The sequence below is a fragment of the Pomacea canaliculata genome, linkage group LG10 (assembly GCF_003073045.1).
Source record: "Pomacea canaliculata isolate SZHN2017 linkage group LG10, ASM307304v1, whole genome shotgun sequence".
Taxonomy (NCBI): domain Eukaryota; kingdom Metazoa; phylum Mollusca; class Gastropoda; order Architaenioglossa; family Ampullariidae; genus Pomacea; species Pomacea canaliculata.
In genome coordinates this window covers 20857793-20874660 of record NC_037599.1, presented here as the reverse complement: position 1 = coordinate 20874660, position 16868 = coordinate 20857793, and the positions used below count along the sequence as shown (strand labels likewise).

Sequence of the window (16868 nt, the reverse complement as noted above, 5' to 3'; positions counted from 1 at the left end):
TGCGGCCCCTAGGGAAAATTAATTGCCCACCCCTGTTCCAAGGTATAGTAGTTCAACCGTAGTAGTTGAAGACCTTTTTTTTTTTTTTGTCACTTTCATTCCAAGCTGCTGTTGAATTTTTTTTTTTAAGGCAAACACCAAAGATGATAATTTTATGCTGAATTTTTAAACAGTATTTTTGTATCACTAAAGGTCATGTCTTTGAATTGAAAGCCGCCTTGTCAAGTTTGTGGAGAAATTTTGAACTATATTTTTCAGTTGCCTTTTTTTTTTTTTTTTTTTAAACATGAAAGCATGCAGATTCAGTTGCAGTTTGTTTTGATGGAGTGAAAACCACCTGACCTTTTTTTATCCTTCTCTGGCTGCTTATGTCATGAGTATAATCTTCTGTTTGGTCCACAGAGTCCATGGAGTCTGTTTCTTTTTAAATAGATTGATAAGTCAGTCACTTGCTGGACTCCAGCATCTCTGACCTGCTCTGTTTCTTGGAGAGGAGATGGCAAACAGTGGTGATGGTTGTCAAGAATGCAATGTAGATGTCAGTCATTAATTTGTTTGTCACCTTTGTGATATTGTTGCTGAATTGCTGCAGCACATTTTAGAATTCTTAACCTCATGGCTCTTTTTAAAAATAAATATTGTTAACTTATGGTCTGTTTGTGCAGGAGTGACTATAGATTGCAGGGACTGCAGACAAGGGAATCCTGTTACAAATGGCATGTTTGAATGTGTTTACGATCAATAATTTTTCATAGTTGTGTGTCAAGTGAAATAGGTCAACAAGGGTGTGCACAGGAATTTTTAATTTGCCAGTCTTTTTGTTTCCAACCCCAACCACTGTTTTGCCTAGAGTGCTTTGTTGCTGTTGTTTCCATGTTTCTGTCTGTGAAGATGTGCTGGCAACTGCTGAGATGTGCACATAAGACATAGGCCAACATAGGCTTGCCTTTTCAGTTACGGCAGCTTGACGTGTATGCTACATGTTTTTGTATGAGCTCTTCTTAAGGAAAGGTGTAACTGCATTCAAAACCAGGGTTTTGTTTATTATTAGGTGCTATGTGCCAAGACTGGCACTATCTCAAAGCATGGTGCTGAAGGCTAAAAATATTGTTGGTAATGTCATAAAGACAAAGACGAGCCCTTTGTCATTTGTGGGCAGCTTGTCTGCGAACTTGTCACATTTTGCCACAGTTTGCTAGCCCTCCAGACTTGAGTTCAGAGATCAATAATAGCCTCCCATGAGACTGTTCCACTGTGATTACTGATGGTGTCTGGCATTTATTTTTCATGTGACCTTCTACCTGTTTGCTTGGATTGCTTCTTCCAAGTTGGCAAGCCCCATCATCTGCTAGAGATTCTTGTTTGCTGTAAGAGCTGATCACTGAAATCAAACTTCCAGAGTTCCACTTTGGCCTGTGCAGGACAGGCAGGTGGTAAGAGAACTGGGGCATATCAAGTGATCAAGGCAGCCGTGATCAGTGCAAAATAACAGACAATTGTTCCAACTGTTCTGACGTAATCTTCTGTTTTAGTATATTCAATCTGCAAAATTCTTGGACCGAACTTGATGTTAATTCTTGTCATAAAGCATGAGAAGAATAAAGGTTAAAATTCGAAACGTTTTACATATCCATGAACATTTTTGAGAAAAACTGGACATCAATATAAATGCACACTCAATGCGTGTGTGTGAATGTATGAGTGAGGGGTCATGAATATTGCATCTATGTTTACAAATGTTATACAAGAAAAACACAAAACTAAATGTAAACAAATTTTTTTTTAATTGATTGGTGATGTACTGTGGTTTGATCATGATTTGAGTAGTTTGTAAGCTACACTATTGCTTGTGTTTGTTGATATCATAACTCAGTGCCATTTAACAGGTAATCTTAGCATGATTAGCCAAATGTAGCTTCTGTAAGAAAAGTGAGTGCTTCAAAACTTTTTTTTGGGGGGTGGGGGAGTCTTTCTTGCTTTTTAGGAGTAAATGATTTCAGTGTAGTAATACTGCCAGAATATAGCATATTGACCAGGTGGCCTCATTGGCACCTTTCAACTGTCTCCAGTCATCTGGCATCACAGTCCACTTATTGTCCAGTGCTTTTGGTGTTATTCTGGACAAAAATGGCCGAAGAGGAGGTGTGAGGCTGGTAATGATAATGAGGATTATTTACCTTCTGATTACAGCAGTATTCTTTTGCCTACCATTCCATATGTGAATGTTCAACCCATTTCCTTTTATCCCTCCCCCTTTATTTTTTAATTTTAGAGCATGCAGGTTTACACTTCCCACTGTCTCATCCATAAATTATTACACAGCTCATTTATCCCTGGCATTATCTAACTTTATCACCCAGAAATGACCCCACCACAGCCACTCCTGCCTGCATTCTTTCCTGAAGAGGGCTGACATGATTTCTAAGTCAATTGATCTTGAAGTACATGCTGTGATCCAACATAATTTCTAACATTCTCTTGACCATGAAGTATTGCTGTGGGTAACAGCTTGTATATGCATGGAGTGTCTACTGTTTTCAGCTACAAGCTTATTGTATTGAGCTATTCTTAAGCATGTTCGAGAAAAAAGAGTGGGTTTTGAAGCCTAATTATGTTTCTGGGTTACAAGCAAGGTAACAATTATTTGCTGGATGGAAAATTGTAACTTGCATTATGAGACATTGACCCCCTCACCCTTTACACACCCAGTGGAATGTAAAAATGTATTTGATGTAGCAAAAGGCAGATTTCTGTTTAGACAATTTCATAGGAGTCTCTGGGAATTTTGTTAAAAAAGCTCATCAAGAAAGCAGACAAGAATGTGTAGATATGATTCACAATCAAATACCGAGGTATTATGCTCAGATTTTTGTACACATTGCAGTCAATTTGTGTACAGTAGTCGGGGGAGCCTTTTTTGTTGTCAGCTGTTTGGGATAGATACAAATCTGTGTCAGATAGTTTCACTGTCACAATTTGTGATGCAATCATTGGAGCTTGTGCACCAAAGTTTCTGTGATAATCACACTTTGGGTATGATAGTTGTGTGAAGCTAACATTAGTAATAATTCATTCATTGTCTGGCACTTTGGTTCATTGTCAAAATCCACCCACACCCAGTTCTTACAAGTTTTACCATATATTTGTTTTAAATGTGAACTGTTACGATGTATCTAAGTAAAACCCTGTATTTTTCTCACATTTTCTTGATTTCACATTCCATTACTTCCACAGTCCAATGTTGCATAGTCTTGGATGTACATCCGTTGTTAAGCAACAAGGTTGTCATATTGCAGCTAGTCATATTTCCATTGTCAGGCTTCCAGTGCTGGTCAGGTGTCATGTTAAAATTACGCAACTCCCTACTGAGTGCTGGCTAGATGTCATACTCCCACAGTACTGGTCAAGACCCTGCTGATGTGAACGAAATCCTTGTGCCCTTAAAAACTCTTATCTTTTTTTTGTGTGAAGTCATATGTATTCTGTTACTCTAACCCTGTTTACAGTTATAACAGCAGCAAATGCTGAATGCAAAACTGGTTAAAAGATTTTCTTGTCAATGGTGTAAATTATTTTAAAACTGCCTTTTTCAGTAAGCTTTGTTTTGACATAATCCTCCCATCGTTACAATTGAGTTAATCAGATTCCTGTCCTTGCAGCACCAGGTACACACATAACCATCTTTGAGCACTTTTCCTGGCATCTTTTTTTCAGTCTAGCCCTCTTAGCACCACATAAAAATATGACATTACAATGACTGGCTCATAACTGAAGACTGCGAAGATGACAGTGGGTGAAGTTTGTATTTTATTATTGCTGCTCTGAGGTAAACATTAGACTGAGAAACCTATACATTTTTGGAAAGGGGAAAACTTGAACTTTGCAATAACAATAATGAAAATTGCCTTCCCTGTGCTTCCCGGCAAAGCCATCATCATGGTCCATCGGGCTAGGTAAAGGTCGGGATGACCTTTTTTCAGGTCATAGGTCATCAAGGTGTTAGAGACCTCACTTTTCTCAGGGACAGCTTTACAGGAGGGTGGTGCCCATCTCCTCTCCCTTTCTGCTTGCCTTCCCCAGCCCTCTTAGGAGTCAGATACCCATTCTCGACAGCTGGGTTGACTTGTGGAGCTGCGCTACATGGGTGTTGAACCAGTGTGCCTCTGTTTTCTATACCAGTGCTCTAATTGCTCCCCGTCTGGACCACTGGAATTATGAGGGTTACTGCTTATTTGTCATCTAATACCTCTTTTGCTCATGTAGATTTTGTCAGCAGATGGAAGAATTACCACTAACTTCCTTACTGTATTTGGTAAAACAGACTTGATTTGACAGCCAAGCCAAGCTCTACAAACTATCGCTATCTCTAATTGCCTCCCTTTTTACAGGGGAAAACCTTGCAGCAAAGTCAGTTTTAAAAGGTTATCTCTTTTTCTGTGAAGCAGTCCTAGACACCATTATATAAACCTGTACAAAAAGACAAGGGTTGTATTTTCAACAATTACAGATGATCGAAATTTAAGAGTTAATGTTAGGCAAGGAGTTTATGCAGATTGATGATTGGTCATGACACAATCATATGAATAATTATAGGTTTCATGACAAGAATGATTGTGGTATGTCAGTAATAATTTTTTTTTCTTTGGAGGAGGGGGGGGGGGAGAAATGAGCGGCTGTGTGGATGTACACATGTGATGTAAAGATGAAATACATATTTTAAAAATGTTTTCCCATTTTGTTATATGAATTGCTCACATCAGTGGAATGACTTGCAACTTTATTTCCATCGTCTTGCATAATATCACACTCAGTACTGAAATGACCACAAGCCTCAGATCAGTTTGTATTACTTTTGATGTCAATAAATGTCAAAACAAACTTTAGGAAAATGTTTGTAGGAATCCAGCATCTCACTTTTAAGAACATTAGCATAGCAGTTAGACTGATAGAAACTGGCCGAGGAGTTCTTCATGGTAATTTGCATCACAGATGAAGGAATGATGGTGGTGTTTTGGGCTATGATAATGTATGGTGCACATGCACCTGCACATAATGACTTCATCAGAACACATCCAATGATGCTCAAATGTTAACAATTATCATGCTTCCAGAAGAAGACTCTCTAAACTTTGCTTTCTTTTGTAAAATGGCCACTTTCTAGCACATTTGGAAACCAAGAAGTTGCTGCAAATGGATACTTCTGACAGATTCAGGTGTGTACAAGAACTGAAAAAAAAAGGGTGCTTACCTTCAGGTTACCAAGCAATGTACACCAATAGTTATGCACTGTTTATTTGACAATGTTGCACTGCCAAGAAACCAAAGCAAAAACTATATTTGTGGCAAGAAAATAATGACCTTTGTTCCTAAAATCCCTGCAGTTAGCAGGTGCCTGCTTATTTGTGTTGAAAGCTGCTCTGTGTGGATCAAAAGTGCCCTGACATGGCAGGAGTCTGCTGGTCAGGAATGTATCAAGGTTTTACTGTACTAGACATCATCCATGATAAACCTTTACCTAGTGGAAAAGGCCAATTAGTTTAGGTAGTGATGCAGACAAGTCACAAAAAACCACATCAAGTGAGAAAAGTGTAATTGAAATAGATGGTGTGACTGCTAGAAGCATGCCAAAACAAGCCATAAAAATTAATTCCACACAATTTTGCATATTTTCTTAATCACTTTAGAGGACCCTGTATGATAATGTCTTCTTAAAAAAAAACCCTAGCCAAAAATGTCCGTACTATCTTCACCATGATAAAATGTACTGTGTTCAAAAATAAGCTGCCAAGTCTCATTTTTCCACTCCAATCCTTCAAATGACCAGCTGCCAATGAACATTCTGGAAATCTACAAACTCCTATCCAATAAATTTATTTATTTTAATGGGATAATTTGAATTAAGATACATAATGCAGCTTTAAGAAATGCTTGCTGTCACTTCATGAAACGTGTTTTAGAAGTCCGTCTATATGCTCACCTGAAAAATGCCCCTGGTAAGTCACAACGACCAGATTACTTTTCTCTTTTAACAGCACTCATGTTAGCACAACAAGGTTAAAAACCTTGCTGCTACATTCTTCACAACTGAATAAAAAAACTATTGTGCATTGTCCTGGTTACTACACATGTGCATAATTGAAAGGGTAACATCACTAAAGGAGCATAATCAAGGATCTGGCTTAAGTCCCTTGCTGATGAGGAACGCATCAGGTTTGGGGTCTCGTCCCAGGAAATTTCGCAGCATAACATCCCCATCCTATAAAAACACAGACAATAGTACACACACAGACATTAATACAAAAACATAATACATAAATGTGGTAGCTGATGTAGGTGGTACTTTCTCAGTTACATATCTTCCTAGAAATCTCTATTATAATTTGTGCCATATTTTCATATCTGCATTACAAAAGGTATAACAGGTGATACCAAAAAAAAAAAACAACATTAATGAAAGATTTGTTACAAGCAAGCATTTCATTCAAAAATATTGGTTGGTCAGAGAGAATTGCTATAGGTGTTCCATTCTATCTCGTGCATTTATCACAGGAATTTTTTATCATAAATTTCAAAAATTTGGGAGTACTTGAATTTAAGATGACAGAACAATAGTGGTATTGTGAGACATAAATGTTAACTTTAGCCACTGCCTGCAGCTTACTGCTTTGCTGAAATCGAATTTTTTAAAATCTCACTACAGGGTATGATTGAAAACAGAAGCCAGGAAACTTCAGAATATTTCACCAGGCTTAAGCGAAAAAGAAACTTAAGCCAACATGCTTAACTGCTGGAGTTTATGAAGAAAGAGATATAACACTCCCAGCATGACAACAAAACAAATGCTACATACCAAAGATCCACCAGGTTCCAGGATGAAACGCCGATAATCAGCCCCAACGGCAGAATTCATGATACCCTCACTGCGGAAACGAGTGTAGAACATATCCATGCAGAACACCTCACTCCACTGAAACAATAGATCACTTATCAGATAATTAGGCAAACAAAACATTCAAATTCTTGCACACAAGCTCACTCAAAACTAAGTCTTTATGAGAGAACTTTTTTTGTAAAGACCCACCACCCTGTTTATATGATAAGGGAAAATAAGACAGGAATTGGTAGCTATAATATATGGAAAGAGGAATTTTCTGGTCATCCAGTGGGGATGGAAGAAACAGCACAAACAAGACTCTACTTGCACACTCATGAAGTGAGGTGCTGACAAGGTATCGGCTAGTGTTATTAGCTAAAACTAACTCTGATAAGTGGTTTCTCAAAGCATTTTCTGTTTACAAATATCACCGACTTGTAAATTTCTATTCTTCCAATAGGTATGTCTGCTTAAATATCTGATACATTGTTTTATCTGCTATTTAGTACTTTTGTCATTATATAATGTCTTCTCAACTCTTATGAAGCATTTCAAGTTGCTTTTACTACTCCTGCGGTTGAATTCTCTGTAATATTTCAGGTCCTTGTGGTCAGGCACAGATTTCTTAAGATAAATTGCATATAAAGTGATGTGTTTCAAGGATAGCTAGTCTTACCAGATAGCCATAGTACTGGGCATCATAGCCACCAGCCATATGGCCAAAGGCTGCAGCCATGTTGGTTCCAGGAGTTGATGGTATTCCTAGAATCTTCTCAGACATCTCTGACATGACTTTGGCTGTGTCTGCCTAAAAGGTGTTAAAATACTGAAGTCATTTACTCAAAACCACAAAGTTTTATATGTGCTAGCTGATTTAAAAGGCTTGTAATTATGCATCCCTTGCAACATGGCCATTCTCACAAAATGCTTATTTGGATATATTAGGAAAGTCACAACCATTCCTACAACATTGAATCCCCACCCAATGCCCATATAACCACTCACCTCTGGCTGAGTGTGGATGGTCTGGTCAAAGGTCGCCAGCACAATCTGACGAAGGTTAAAGGCGCCAGCATTGGCAATGCGGCTGCTTATCAGACACTGGAGGAGGTCATCGGGTATGGGTGCACCAGTCTGGTAGTGAGCAGACATTCGAGACAAGGGCTCCTTCTCCCACACCCAGTTCTCTAGCATCTGGGATGGTGCTTCTACAAAGTCTCTCTCAACATGTGTTCCACTGCAATAATGCAAAAACTGTCTTTGCGCTAGTAGTTCCTTTCCTTCACACTGACCTTTGACCTAAATATATAATTCACCTGTTTATTATTTTTTTTTTTCTAAATTAATTTTCTACTTTTGCACGACAGAAAATGAAATGTTTGCTTTTTTTAACTATTAAAATTGGCACAGAGTCAAGAAGCCAATGAATGAAATACTATACAGCATGGCTTAAAGCCAAATCTTCTGGTTCATGGCTTTGTGTGTTTACTCCTCCACTTACCTAAACAGGGAAAACTTTGCCTGGGCACATATCTGATGCATCACATGGCCAAATTCATGAAAGTAAGTTTCTACCTTGAAGAAAGTAAACATGTTGACATGTTATGGTTGAAGCAAAGCATCAGTTTACTAAACAAAAATGTGTGGCTTACAATTTGAACACACAGTTTAATAAATCTTCATGTTCACATGCTAGTGTTTTAACCACTCATCTATCTGCTTCTCCATTCAATTGTGACATGCAAAGCAACACTCACCTCGTCATGTGTCAGCAGTGATGGCTGATCAGCTGTGGCTTTTGTGAAGTTGGCTACCATAGCAGCAACAGCAACCTGCCGTGTACCATCTGGAAGTAAACAGCCAGGCTAAAACAGAGAACATATCATTGTTACAGGCTAAAAGAGAACATTCAAAACATTGCTACATGCTAAAATAGAGAACATAACATTGTTGCAGCTAAAACAGACAAAATTCAAGACAATGCTTTAAAACATTCTTACAGGCTCAAGCTATCACATATTGCTACATGCTGAAGCAGAGAACACACACACATTGCTACAGGCAAAACATAACTATCTGCAAGTCTGATGTGGTCAGAACCAAAAAAGAGAGGTCAAACAATAGGCTGCATAGTAAGCATAGCTCAAACACAAATAATCATACATAAAAGAATATGATCATATGGGCATAGTCTGTCTCTTCTATAGTTTGCTTGAACTTAGCTTCTATAAAATGAATTTCTTGTACCTGCAATGTGGGAAAAGGTGAATAATAACAATGTGCCTACCTGTAAACCAAAGCATGCAGCATGGCCATATTTGCCCTCCCGGGGATACAAGTCCAAGTAAAAATACCCCAGCAACTGGCCAGATTTGGCATCTTTCACTTCATACTGTTGTAAAAAAAAAAGGGGCCACAAGCATTGCAAGTACTGAACATCAAAACTTGCTGCAGTAGTACCAAGCTAAAGTGTCAAAGATTATCATTACACCCTCACGCTAGGCACTTGCCTTGTATTAACATGCATGCACACATACATATACACACATTTATGCAATATCTACATGCCAACCTCACTTCTCCCCCCTCCACACACACTCTCCTGTACATTGTGCTTCACATTTCAGCAAAAGTGAATATCAAAGGGCACTCACCAATGTAACATCTTCATACCATACTTCAGCATCTTTGACTTCCATAAATGTCAGTCCCAGTAACTCCTATTGCAACAAAACATTTTTTTTAAAGTCAAACAGGTATGATAGATGAATGCAGAGTATCCATGTCAGAAGAGCATGCCATCAACTCTGCCAAGAGTACTGACTGGAGAACAGCCTGGGACAGGTTTAGGTCCCACAACCATCAACATATTTTTAATTCCACCCTATGACCTTGTGGTTGGGTCCAATAATGACGATAACAAAAATGAAAAAAAAAAAAAAAAAAAAAAAGAAAGAACACTTCCATGAAGGAGAACTAAACTTTATCTATGAAAATAAGGTGATGATGAAGGATATTTTATGACAGTAAATGATTCTTTGATACAAAGCAGTACAAGCCACAGAAACAGACCTGGTAGATATCAAGGAGTCCTTTGGTTACCACCTCCATTGGAAAGTATTCTTTTAGAGCATTGTGGTCCACTGAGTATTTACGTTCCTCCAGCAAAGACATGCAGTAGCGGAAGTCCCACATGTTTACCTTGCCATCATACTCAAAGCCACGTTTTTCACACTGAAAGAAATAAATAAGCATGTGTACTTTACATAACTAAACAACTCAAAGAACTACATTTTAATTGCATCAAAGAAGAACAATGTTAGCCAGATCCAAGCATGAAACTCACATCTAAGCAACACTTAATACAGAGTTCATAGCCAGATTTTTAAAAAAGGTACTAGCTGTAAATATATTGCCTTTTTATCACAATTCTAAGCTACCTTAATAATAATAAAATGAATCTGTAAAGTGCATTTTCCCATGTGGAGGCAAGCTCAATGCACTGTGCACAAAGCATTACAAGTAAATTGACAGTTAACCATACAACAAGTGGCACCAAACAGATGACACCATGGCAAACATAAAGTGTATGAAGTAACCAAGGAGTAAGCAGAAGAGTTCACTCAATTATGACAGATTTTTCCTAAAGATGTGGGTTAGACAAGAAAGCTTCCAATGTAAACAATGTTCGAAGAGAAAGAGTTGTGTTGGCATGCTGGGTCAAATTTGAGGAATGAGCCACAGTGAAAGTTTCAGTGTTATATCTTTTTACTTTTAAAAAAAAAAAAGCAACAAAAAAAGGAATATTGTAAAAGGTGGTAACTAAGGCATTAAATGCTAAATTATAGCAAGCTCTTCACTTTTTAAACTAGAAGCCACCCAGATGAGGTACATGTAAGGAATGGAACTGTGCCTTCCCAGCAAGTTCCCATGTAGTGACTCCATCTTACACTGTTTATATATAGTATCTACATCCCTTCATACCTTCATCCATTGCTTGACATTCTACTCTTGTACCTCATCTTTATATTGTTTAGTGTGCCTATACGCACCTCCCTGTCCACTGGCTGTTATCTTTCATTTATCATTATTGGTCTGCACAGAGAGTGTGTTCTATCTTGGTCGCGATGCTGCATGTTATATAAGTTCCCATTATTATTTTTATTATTGACAATACTGATTTTTCATCTTGTTCAAATCGTTGGAAATGAGTTTTGAGAGAATTGTAAGTTGAGTGAAAAATAGATCCTTGTATAATTAGTGGCGTGTTGAGAATTCTTACCATTTCTATATATGCATAGGAAAACGAAATTTTATTTTTGGCTTGGAATATGGTCCGTTATTTTTCTGACAATACCTGTGTTATACACTGTTTAAGTAGGCAGGGCCTGCACGAGACAGGCATAGTTTGTCTCGTGTTGGAACAAAAAAATAGGCAAATGTCTGAAGCATGTGAGGAATAATGTACGCACAAAAGTATCTTTGACACTTTCATTTCTTATCAGATTTTCACAAGGTTTTAGAGCAGCAATCAGAACAGCAGTAAAGGACAGTCAGTCTCACCTCCTCTTTTTTATACTGCAGAAAGAGAGAGAATTCTTCTTGCTGGAGTGGCTTGAGCCTGGTTGCAAGGTCTGACAAGAAAGTGGCCACAGCCTCAGGAGTCTTTGCCATACGCATGTCCAGGATGTAAGCTGCATGTGTTGGAAACCCAAGCAGCTGTGCTTTCTACAAAGGTACAGGCTGCATAAGTTTATATTAAATAGGTTTTCTAGGCAAATTGTTTAAAATTATGTCACTGAGATTTTTAGACAGGTAAAGTCATAAAAAAATGTGTAGCTGTCAGATTTATTTATAAAGCCAAAATGTATTTCAGTGACAAACTAATGGCAGTACTATTTTCTATAAGCATGCTGGCAGCTTAAAGCTTAAATGACTTTTAACTTTGGATATTTGCAAGGAACTGTCAAAAACCCTAGTCCTTCAATACTTTTACACAATTTTGACTACGGAAGACTTTCATACTTGGTGCCGCAGTTTGACCAGCTCTTCCAAAATTGCTGTGTTTTCTTTGAGGCACCTGAAGCATAGAAAAGGTTACCGCTGTGAAATATCACGTTCATTGTGCAGTTTAGTACAGTCACTAAGTTTTGTAGTTTTAGTGCTGAATGATTTCATTTTGATATGGTCTGAAATGTTTTACATTTTGTAGTTCAACACTGCCTTATTTATGCCCAGTCAAAACATATCTTTACAATGATCATTTAAATGTGGATATAGTTTTCAACAAATTTATGAATGTTTTTACACCTGAACACTGAAGAGAACATTTACTTGATTACAATTGGGGATAATTAACCAAATAAAATTTAGAAACCAAACTAGCATGAAATAAAATGCATCTTTTAAAATTAATGCATGAAGCCAAAAGACAAACCTTGAATTAAATGCTGTCTCCATCGTTTTTCTTGTGTTAGGATTGCATACTTTCTTCATACAGGGAAAGTAGTGTGGGTACTTGAGGGTAACCTTGCATTTGCCCAGCTCAGTCTGTTTTTAAACAAAACAACAAAACTACCATGAGAAGAAATGTGTAAGTTCATTAAACCCCATTTCCACATTTCCCAAAAATATATTCCACAACCACTTGGCTGATGAGTACATAGGTTAAAAAGATTTCCCTTCATAATTTTCATAAAGATGTTAAAGGAAACATCAAATGGCAAGTTGGGCTTAAATTACAGATACTGACATTCACAACCTTAGTTAAATAATTTACTTATGATCCTCACTAACACAGCTGCATGTTAGTTCTTGGTGGCTGTCATTTTTTTGTACTCTTTAGCAAAAAAAAAAAATACAGAAAACAAACTGAGCCTAACTCATGACATAGAGGGAACCATTTAACAAGAAAGGTAGCTCTCTGTCACAGTGATTTTCTCCACTTCACTAGTCCTTCCTTGGTTGATGTTCAAAATTGTACAGCAAGAACTCCAAGATCTCTATCCAATGACCGCACTTAGAAGGCTGAAAGTGAATGCAGGCACCAGTTTGGATAACGTCAGTCAAATCAGCCTCTTTGTATCACCCAAGAGATGGGTTTCAAACATATTTGTAAGCAGACAATTGTTTCTACGAACCTTGAATGAAAATGATTCAGGACATCAGTATCATTGATGTTAAACTTGCAGTTTTACGTGCCTTTGTCTTTTATCAGCAAACATATTCAAACATTTTCCTACTTACTCTTTCCAGGCTTTTAATGAAATCCTCAGGAGCCCCAGCTGCAAAACAAATCGACACATCTTTTAGATTTCAAGGTGATTAGACATTTTATCTTTTTTTTTCCTTTGCAGTTTTATTTTTATAAAAGGAAAAAAATACCTCTACTTGCTATCTATACTTTCTTGCATAACACTTCAAGCTTCAGAAGTCACCAACATACCAAATAACCTTATAATTTATGCCAAATATTTAAACCTATCATACAAAAGCATCTTACCAAGCTAATCAATTACAGAAGAGTAAGCATAGCAAATACACTACAAGCCAGTTTCACCATAACCATCTGCCCTTCTTGCTCACTCACCTAATTCTTCTTCTGTAAACTCCAGCACTGTTTTTTCTTCATTGAGGTTTTTGCTGTAATCAATGGACAGGTCACTCATCCGCTTCTTCAATTCCTTGACCTTGTTTGTATATTCTTTGGCAAGTGTAGACCTGCATCATCATCATCATCATCCATCATTATAATCATTATCATTTCAGTCATCCCCTAAAAACACTTCTGTCAGAAACTGACATGAAATGTGACAAATAAAATATCCTAAGCTTAATGTGATGAAAGTTGGCCATATTTTATTCAATATATATAAACTCTAATAATATAAATTTAAGATGGTTTTTAAAAATGTTAAGATGTTTTCTGCGGTGGAGGGAGGGAATGGGTTGGGCACTTAGATTGTTGAATTACAGCACGTTTCTATTTATCAGTCTCCCTAACTGCCTACTGGACAAACTTCAGAGGGTTCTAAATGATGCTACTTGTATTGTCTCTCACATGAAAAGCAGACCACTCCACAACCCTCCTCCATGAGTTATATAATTGGAGCTCACATTGATGACAAGATCATGCCAGCTACCATTGTCTTCACTACTTCACCTAAGCATGCATGTTTAACCTACTGACACCTGATCTGCTTGTGCTGACCACCTTTCCATGCCAAGCATCAGATGAGAAATTCAGCGTATGTTCCTTTCTCTTTCTGGTATTAAAAGTGGCTTTGGCAAGGATTTTCTGGGTTTTTATTTTTTTTTGAAAATGTTTGTTAGCATCAAGGTTCACCAAGCTTATTATGTTGGAAAAATGCAAAAAAATAAGAAACAAAAAACTTGCCATTTCGTTTTCCTAGCTTTATGAGTCGCTCTACAAAGCGGGCTGCTTCAGGGCTTAGCTCAGCCTTATTCTGTTTGTCAAATGCAACAATGGCATCAAAGACATCCTGACGCATGCTGAAAAACAAATATTTTTCCTTTAAAAAAAATACTATTCCATCCTCTTGCCATTGAGTAGAGTAGGATAGGAGTAATTGCTGGTGTTAAATAATTCAGCAATGGTCTCAATGGTCTGTGTTCAGAAGTGTCAATCAGTCAAAAGCACTGAAATTCTCTGTAAGGTATGACCAAGTTTATTCATAGGCATTTAAATGTAAAGATCTCAAAACATCACCTGATCTCGACATCAAACTCGGATAGCTTTTTATCTGCAGCACAGCTAGCATCTCGTAGTTCCTTATCTGGTGCCACCTGTTGCAGGAAGTCCAGATTGTTGCGTTGGACTGAGTAGTCACACTCAACATCAGCCAGGGCCTGCAAGGTAATGTTCTATAAGCATGTTTTACTGGTATGAGGAAGAAACCTTAAAATATTAATAATTCTTGTATTTCAGTTAAAAAAGTTTTATAAAGCATAAAGCAGCTCAAAAAGAAAAGTGAAGTTAGTCAGCACAATTCTGTAACACTAAAATTTATGAAAAACTGAAATGATGAAAAAACATAATACAGATCATATTAGCATCTAATCTCAGGGCTTCTGCTAAGGCTAAATTCTTTGGGGTCCCAGGGACCCCTTCTTCAGATTTTTAAGGGGTCCCTGTTCTTCGCCCAAATTTGAAGGGAACCCCATTGAAGAAAATTGAAGGGGTCCTCCGAACTTTTAATGTGTACTGTACGCAATTTTTTGCGTAAGCAGAAGCCCTGAATCTATATTTTTGTTAGATAAGATACAACTTTATTTATCCTAGAGGGCAATTAGTAGCAGCTTTATAATCTATGTTCTGTAGAAAAGGTCAAGTGTGGTCTTGAATAGTGAATAGTGGGACACGTGGTTATACTGGTCTGATGTCAGGTCACAATGATTAAAATCTCCTAAGATGAATTTAGGAGTGTCAGGTCAAATCGAGTCAAGATTATGTTACATTGGCTGCAGTGTACTGTAAAATTTTGATGACATTTGCCTTGTGAGGATATATATATATATTAGCTCATGTCACGAGTACACATCTTTTTTAGATGAATCACCGTATTACTGTACTTTTTGTTAACTGTGTTTGACAATATCATTATACATTAATTGTTGTAGTTATAATTGTAACACTCAATAAGGTCTGATAACAAATGCCCCCGCCACCCCCACCCAACACAAACATAGAAAGAGGGAAACTGTGGGATGCAAAATAACGATTGACTTAATAAATTTTTCAGACTGATTCCGGTAGTTTAATCAATGGTCAACAGTAAATTAAGCAGTTCATTGTTTCACAGCTGTCATTCTATATACAGTACGAAAGCCTCACCCAGAAAATATGTCTACACGAGAAGCGCAGACATCTGTCATCTTCTACTAATCTCTCACCTTCACTACATTTTCGTAGTTGACTTGGTTGTGCGTGAGAGCGCCAACAGCGTCATAAACAGCCTTAGTTCTCCCGATGAGCCCATCGACTAAATCAGGAATGTCAGCGGCTGCAATTTTCCAAGATAGGCGGACAGCGCTTAGTGCCATTGTGCGTTTGGTAAAGACGTGTGTCGATACCGATGGCGAAACAACTAGAGATGACGAGACAGACTTGATGATGACACTGCAAAATCTGTATCCCACAATACGACTGCACATGAGTCAGTATTGTCGACAACGCGTCTAGTGGCACGAGGGGGGACGGTAGACGACCACTTCCGGTCTGAAGCCTGCTGTCACCAAGAGTTATCTGCGCAGTGGGTGGCGATAGTCATTGCATGAAGACTTTTTTCCTTACCCACATTAAACTCTTCTGATCAGAAACAAGGAACAATTTTCAACGCGAATACCGGTTTTAACTTTTACCGATGCAAGAAAACTAAAATATCATTATTACCCGGTTAATTTCATGCCCTTCATGAACGGCACATCCCAGCAGGTACCCCTTTCAACCTGAAAGATCCACACTTTCTCTGTTTAATAGGATAGTATCTGATCTTTTCAAGCATCTAATTTCCATATTAGCATCTAGCGTCATTGTGGCCTTGAATAATGGGTTTGCACTTAATCTTTTTTGCGTTAATCTGAAAACTCAAAAACTATTTAGGAGGGCTCACATTGATTCTTATGACATACACCTAATAGGGGAAAAACCCATAATCCTAACTTAAATCCAATGATACTCATTTTTTTTTTCAGTTCATAAATGTGTAATGGCTTTCCTAAAGTAAATAAGCTGTACCCAGCATGAAGGTGAGAATTGATTATGTTTGCTAAACAGAGCAAAGAAAACCTATCTCCTAACAAGAATTAAATACTCCTTAAATCATCACTCTCTGCGACTGTTTTATGCAGCCTATATTTAGCAGACAAACGATTATTTTCACTCTGTCAGACTCTTCTATTAGGCCTCTTGTAAGCGTTCAAAGGTGACTATCAAATCAGTGCTACTCCAGCCAAAAATACACCCTCACTATTT

General features: G+C 37.7%; 1 protein-coding gene across 1 annotated transcript; it reads right to left on the bottom strand.

Moving 5' to 3' along the window:
• Positions 1 to 4760: 4760 nt before the first annotated feature.
• On the bottom strand, positions 4761 to 16124 carry LOC112573585 (thimet oligopeptidase-like). Its single transcript, XM_025254085.1, is given in 18 exon segments — positions 4761 to 6256; positions 6851 to 6967; positions 7551 to 7682; positions 7880 to 8111; positions 8376 to 8449; positions 8632 to 8739; positions 9162 to 9266; positions 9529 to 9594; positions 9947 to 10108; positions 11438 to 11602; positions 11900 to 11954; positions 12312 to 12424; positions 13121 to 13158; positions 13464 to 13571; positions 13574 to 13594; positions 14271 to 14386; positions 14604 to 14743; positions 15788 to 16124. Coding segments are annotated over 18 exon segments (2103 nt in total). The 5' UTR covers positions 16049 to 16124; the 3' UTR covers positions 4761 to 6166.
• Between the last annotated feature and the right edge of the window lie 744 nt (positions 16125 to 16868).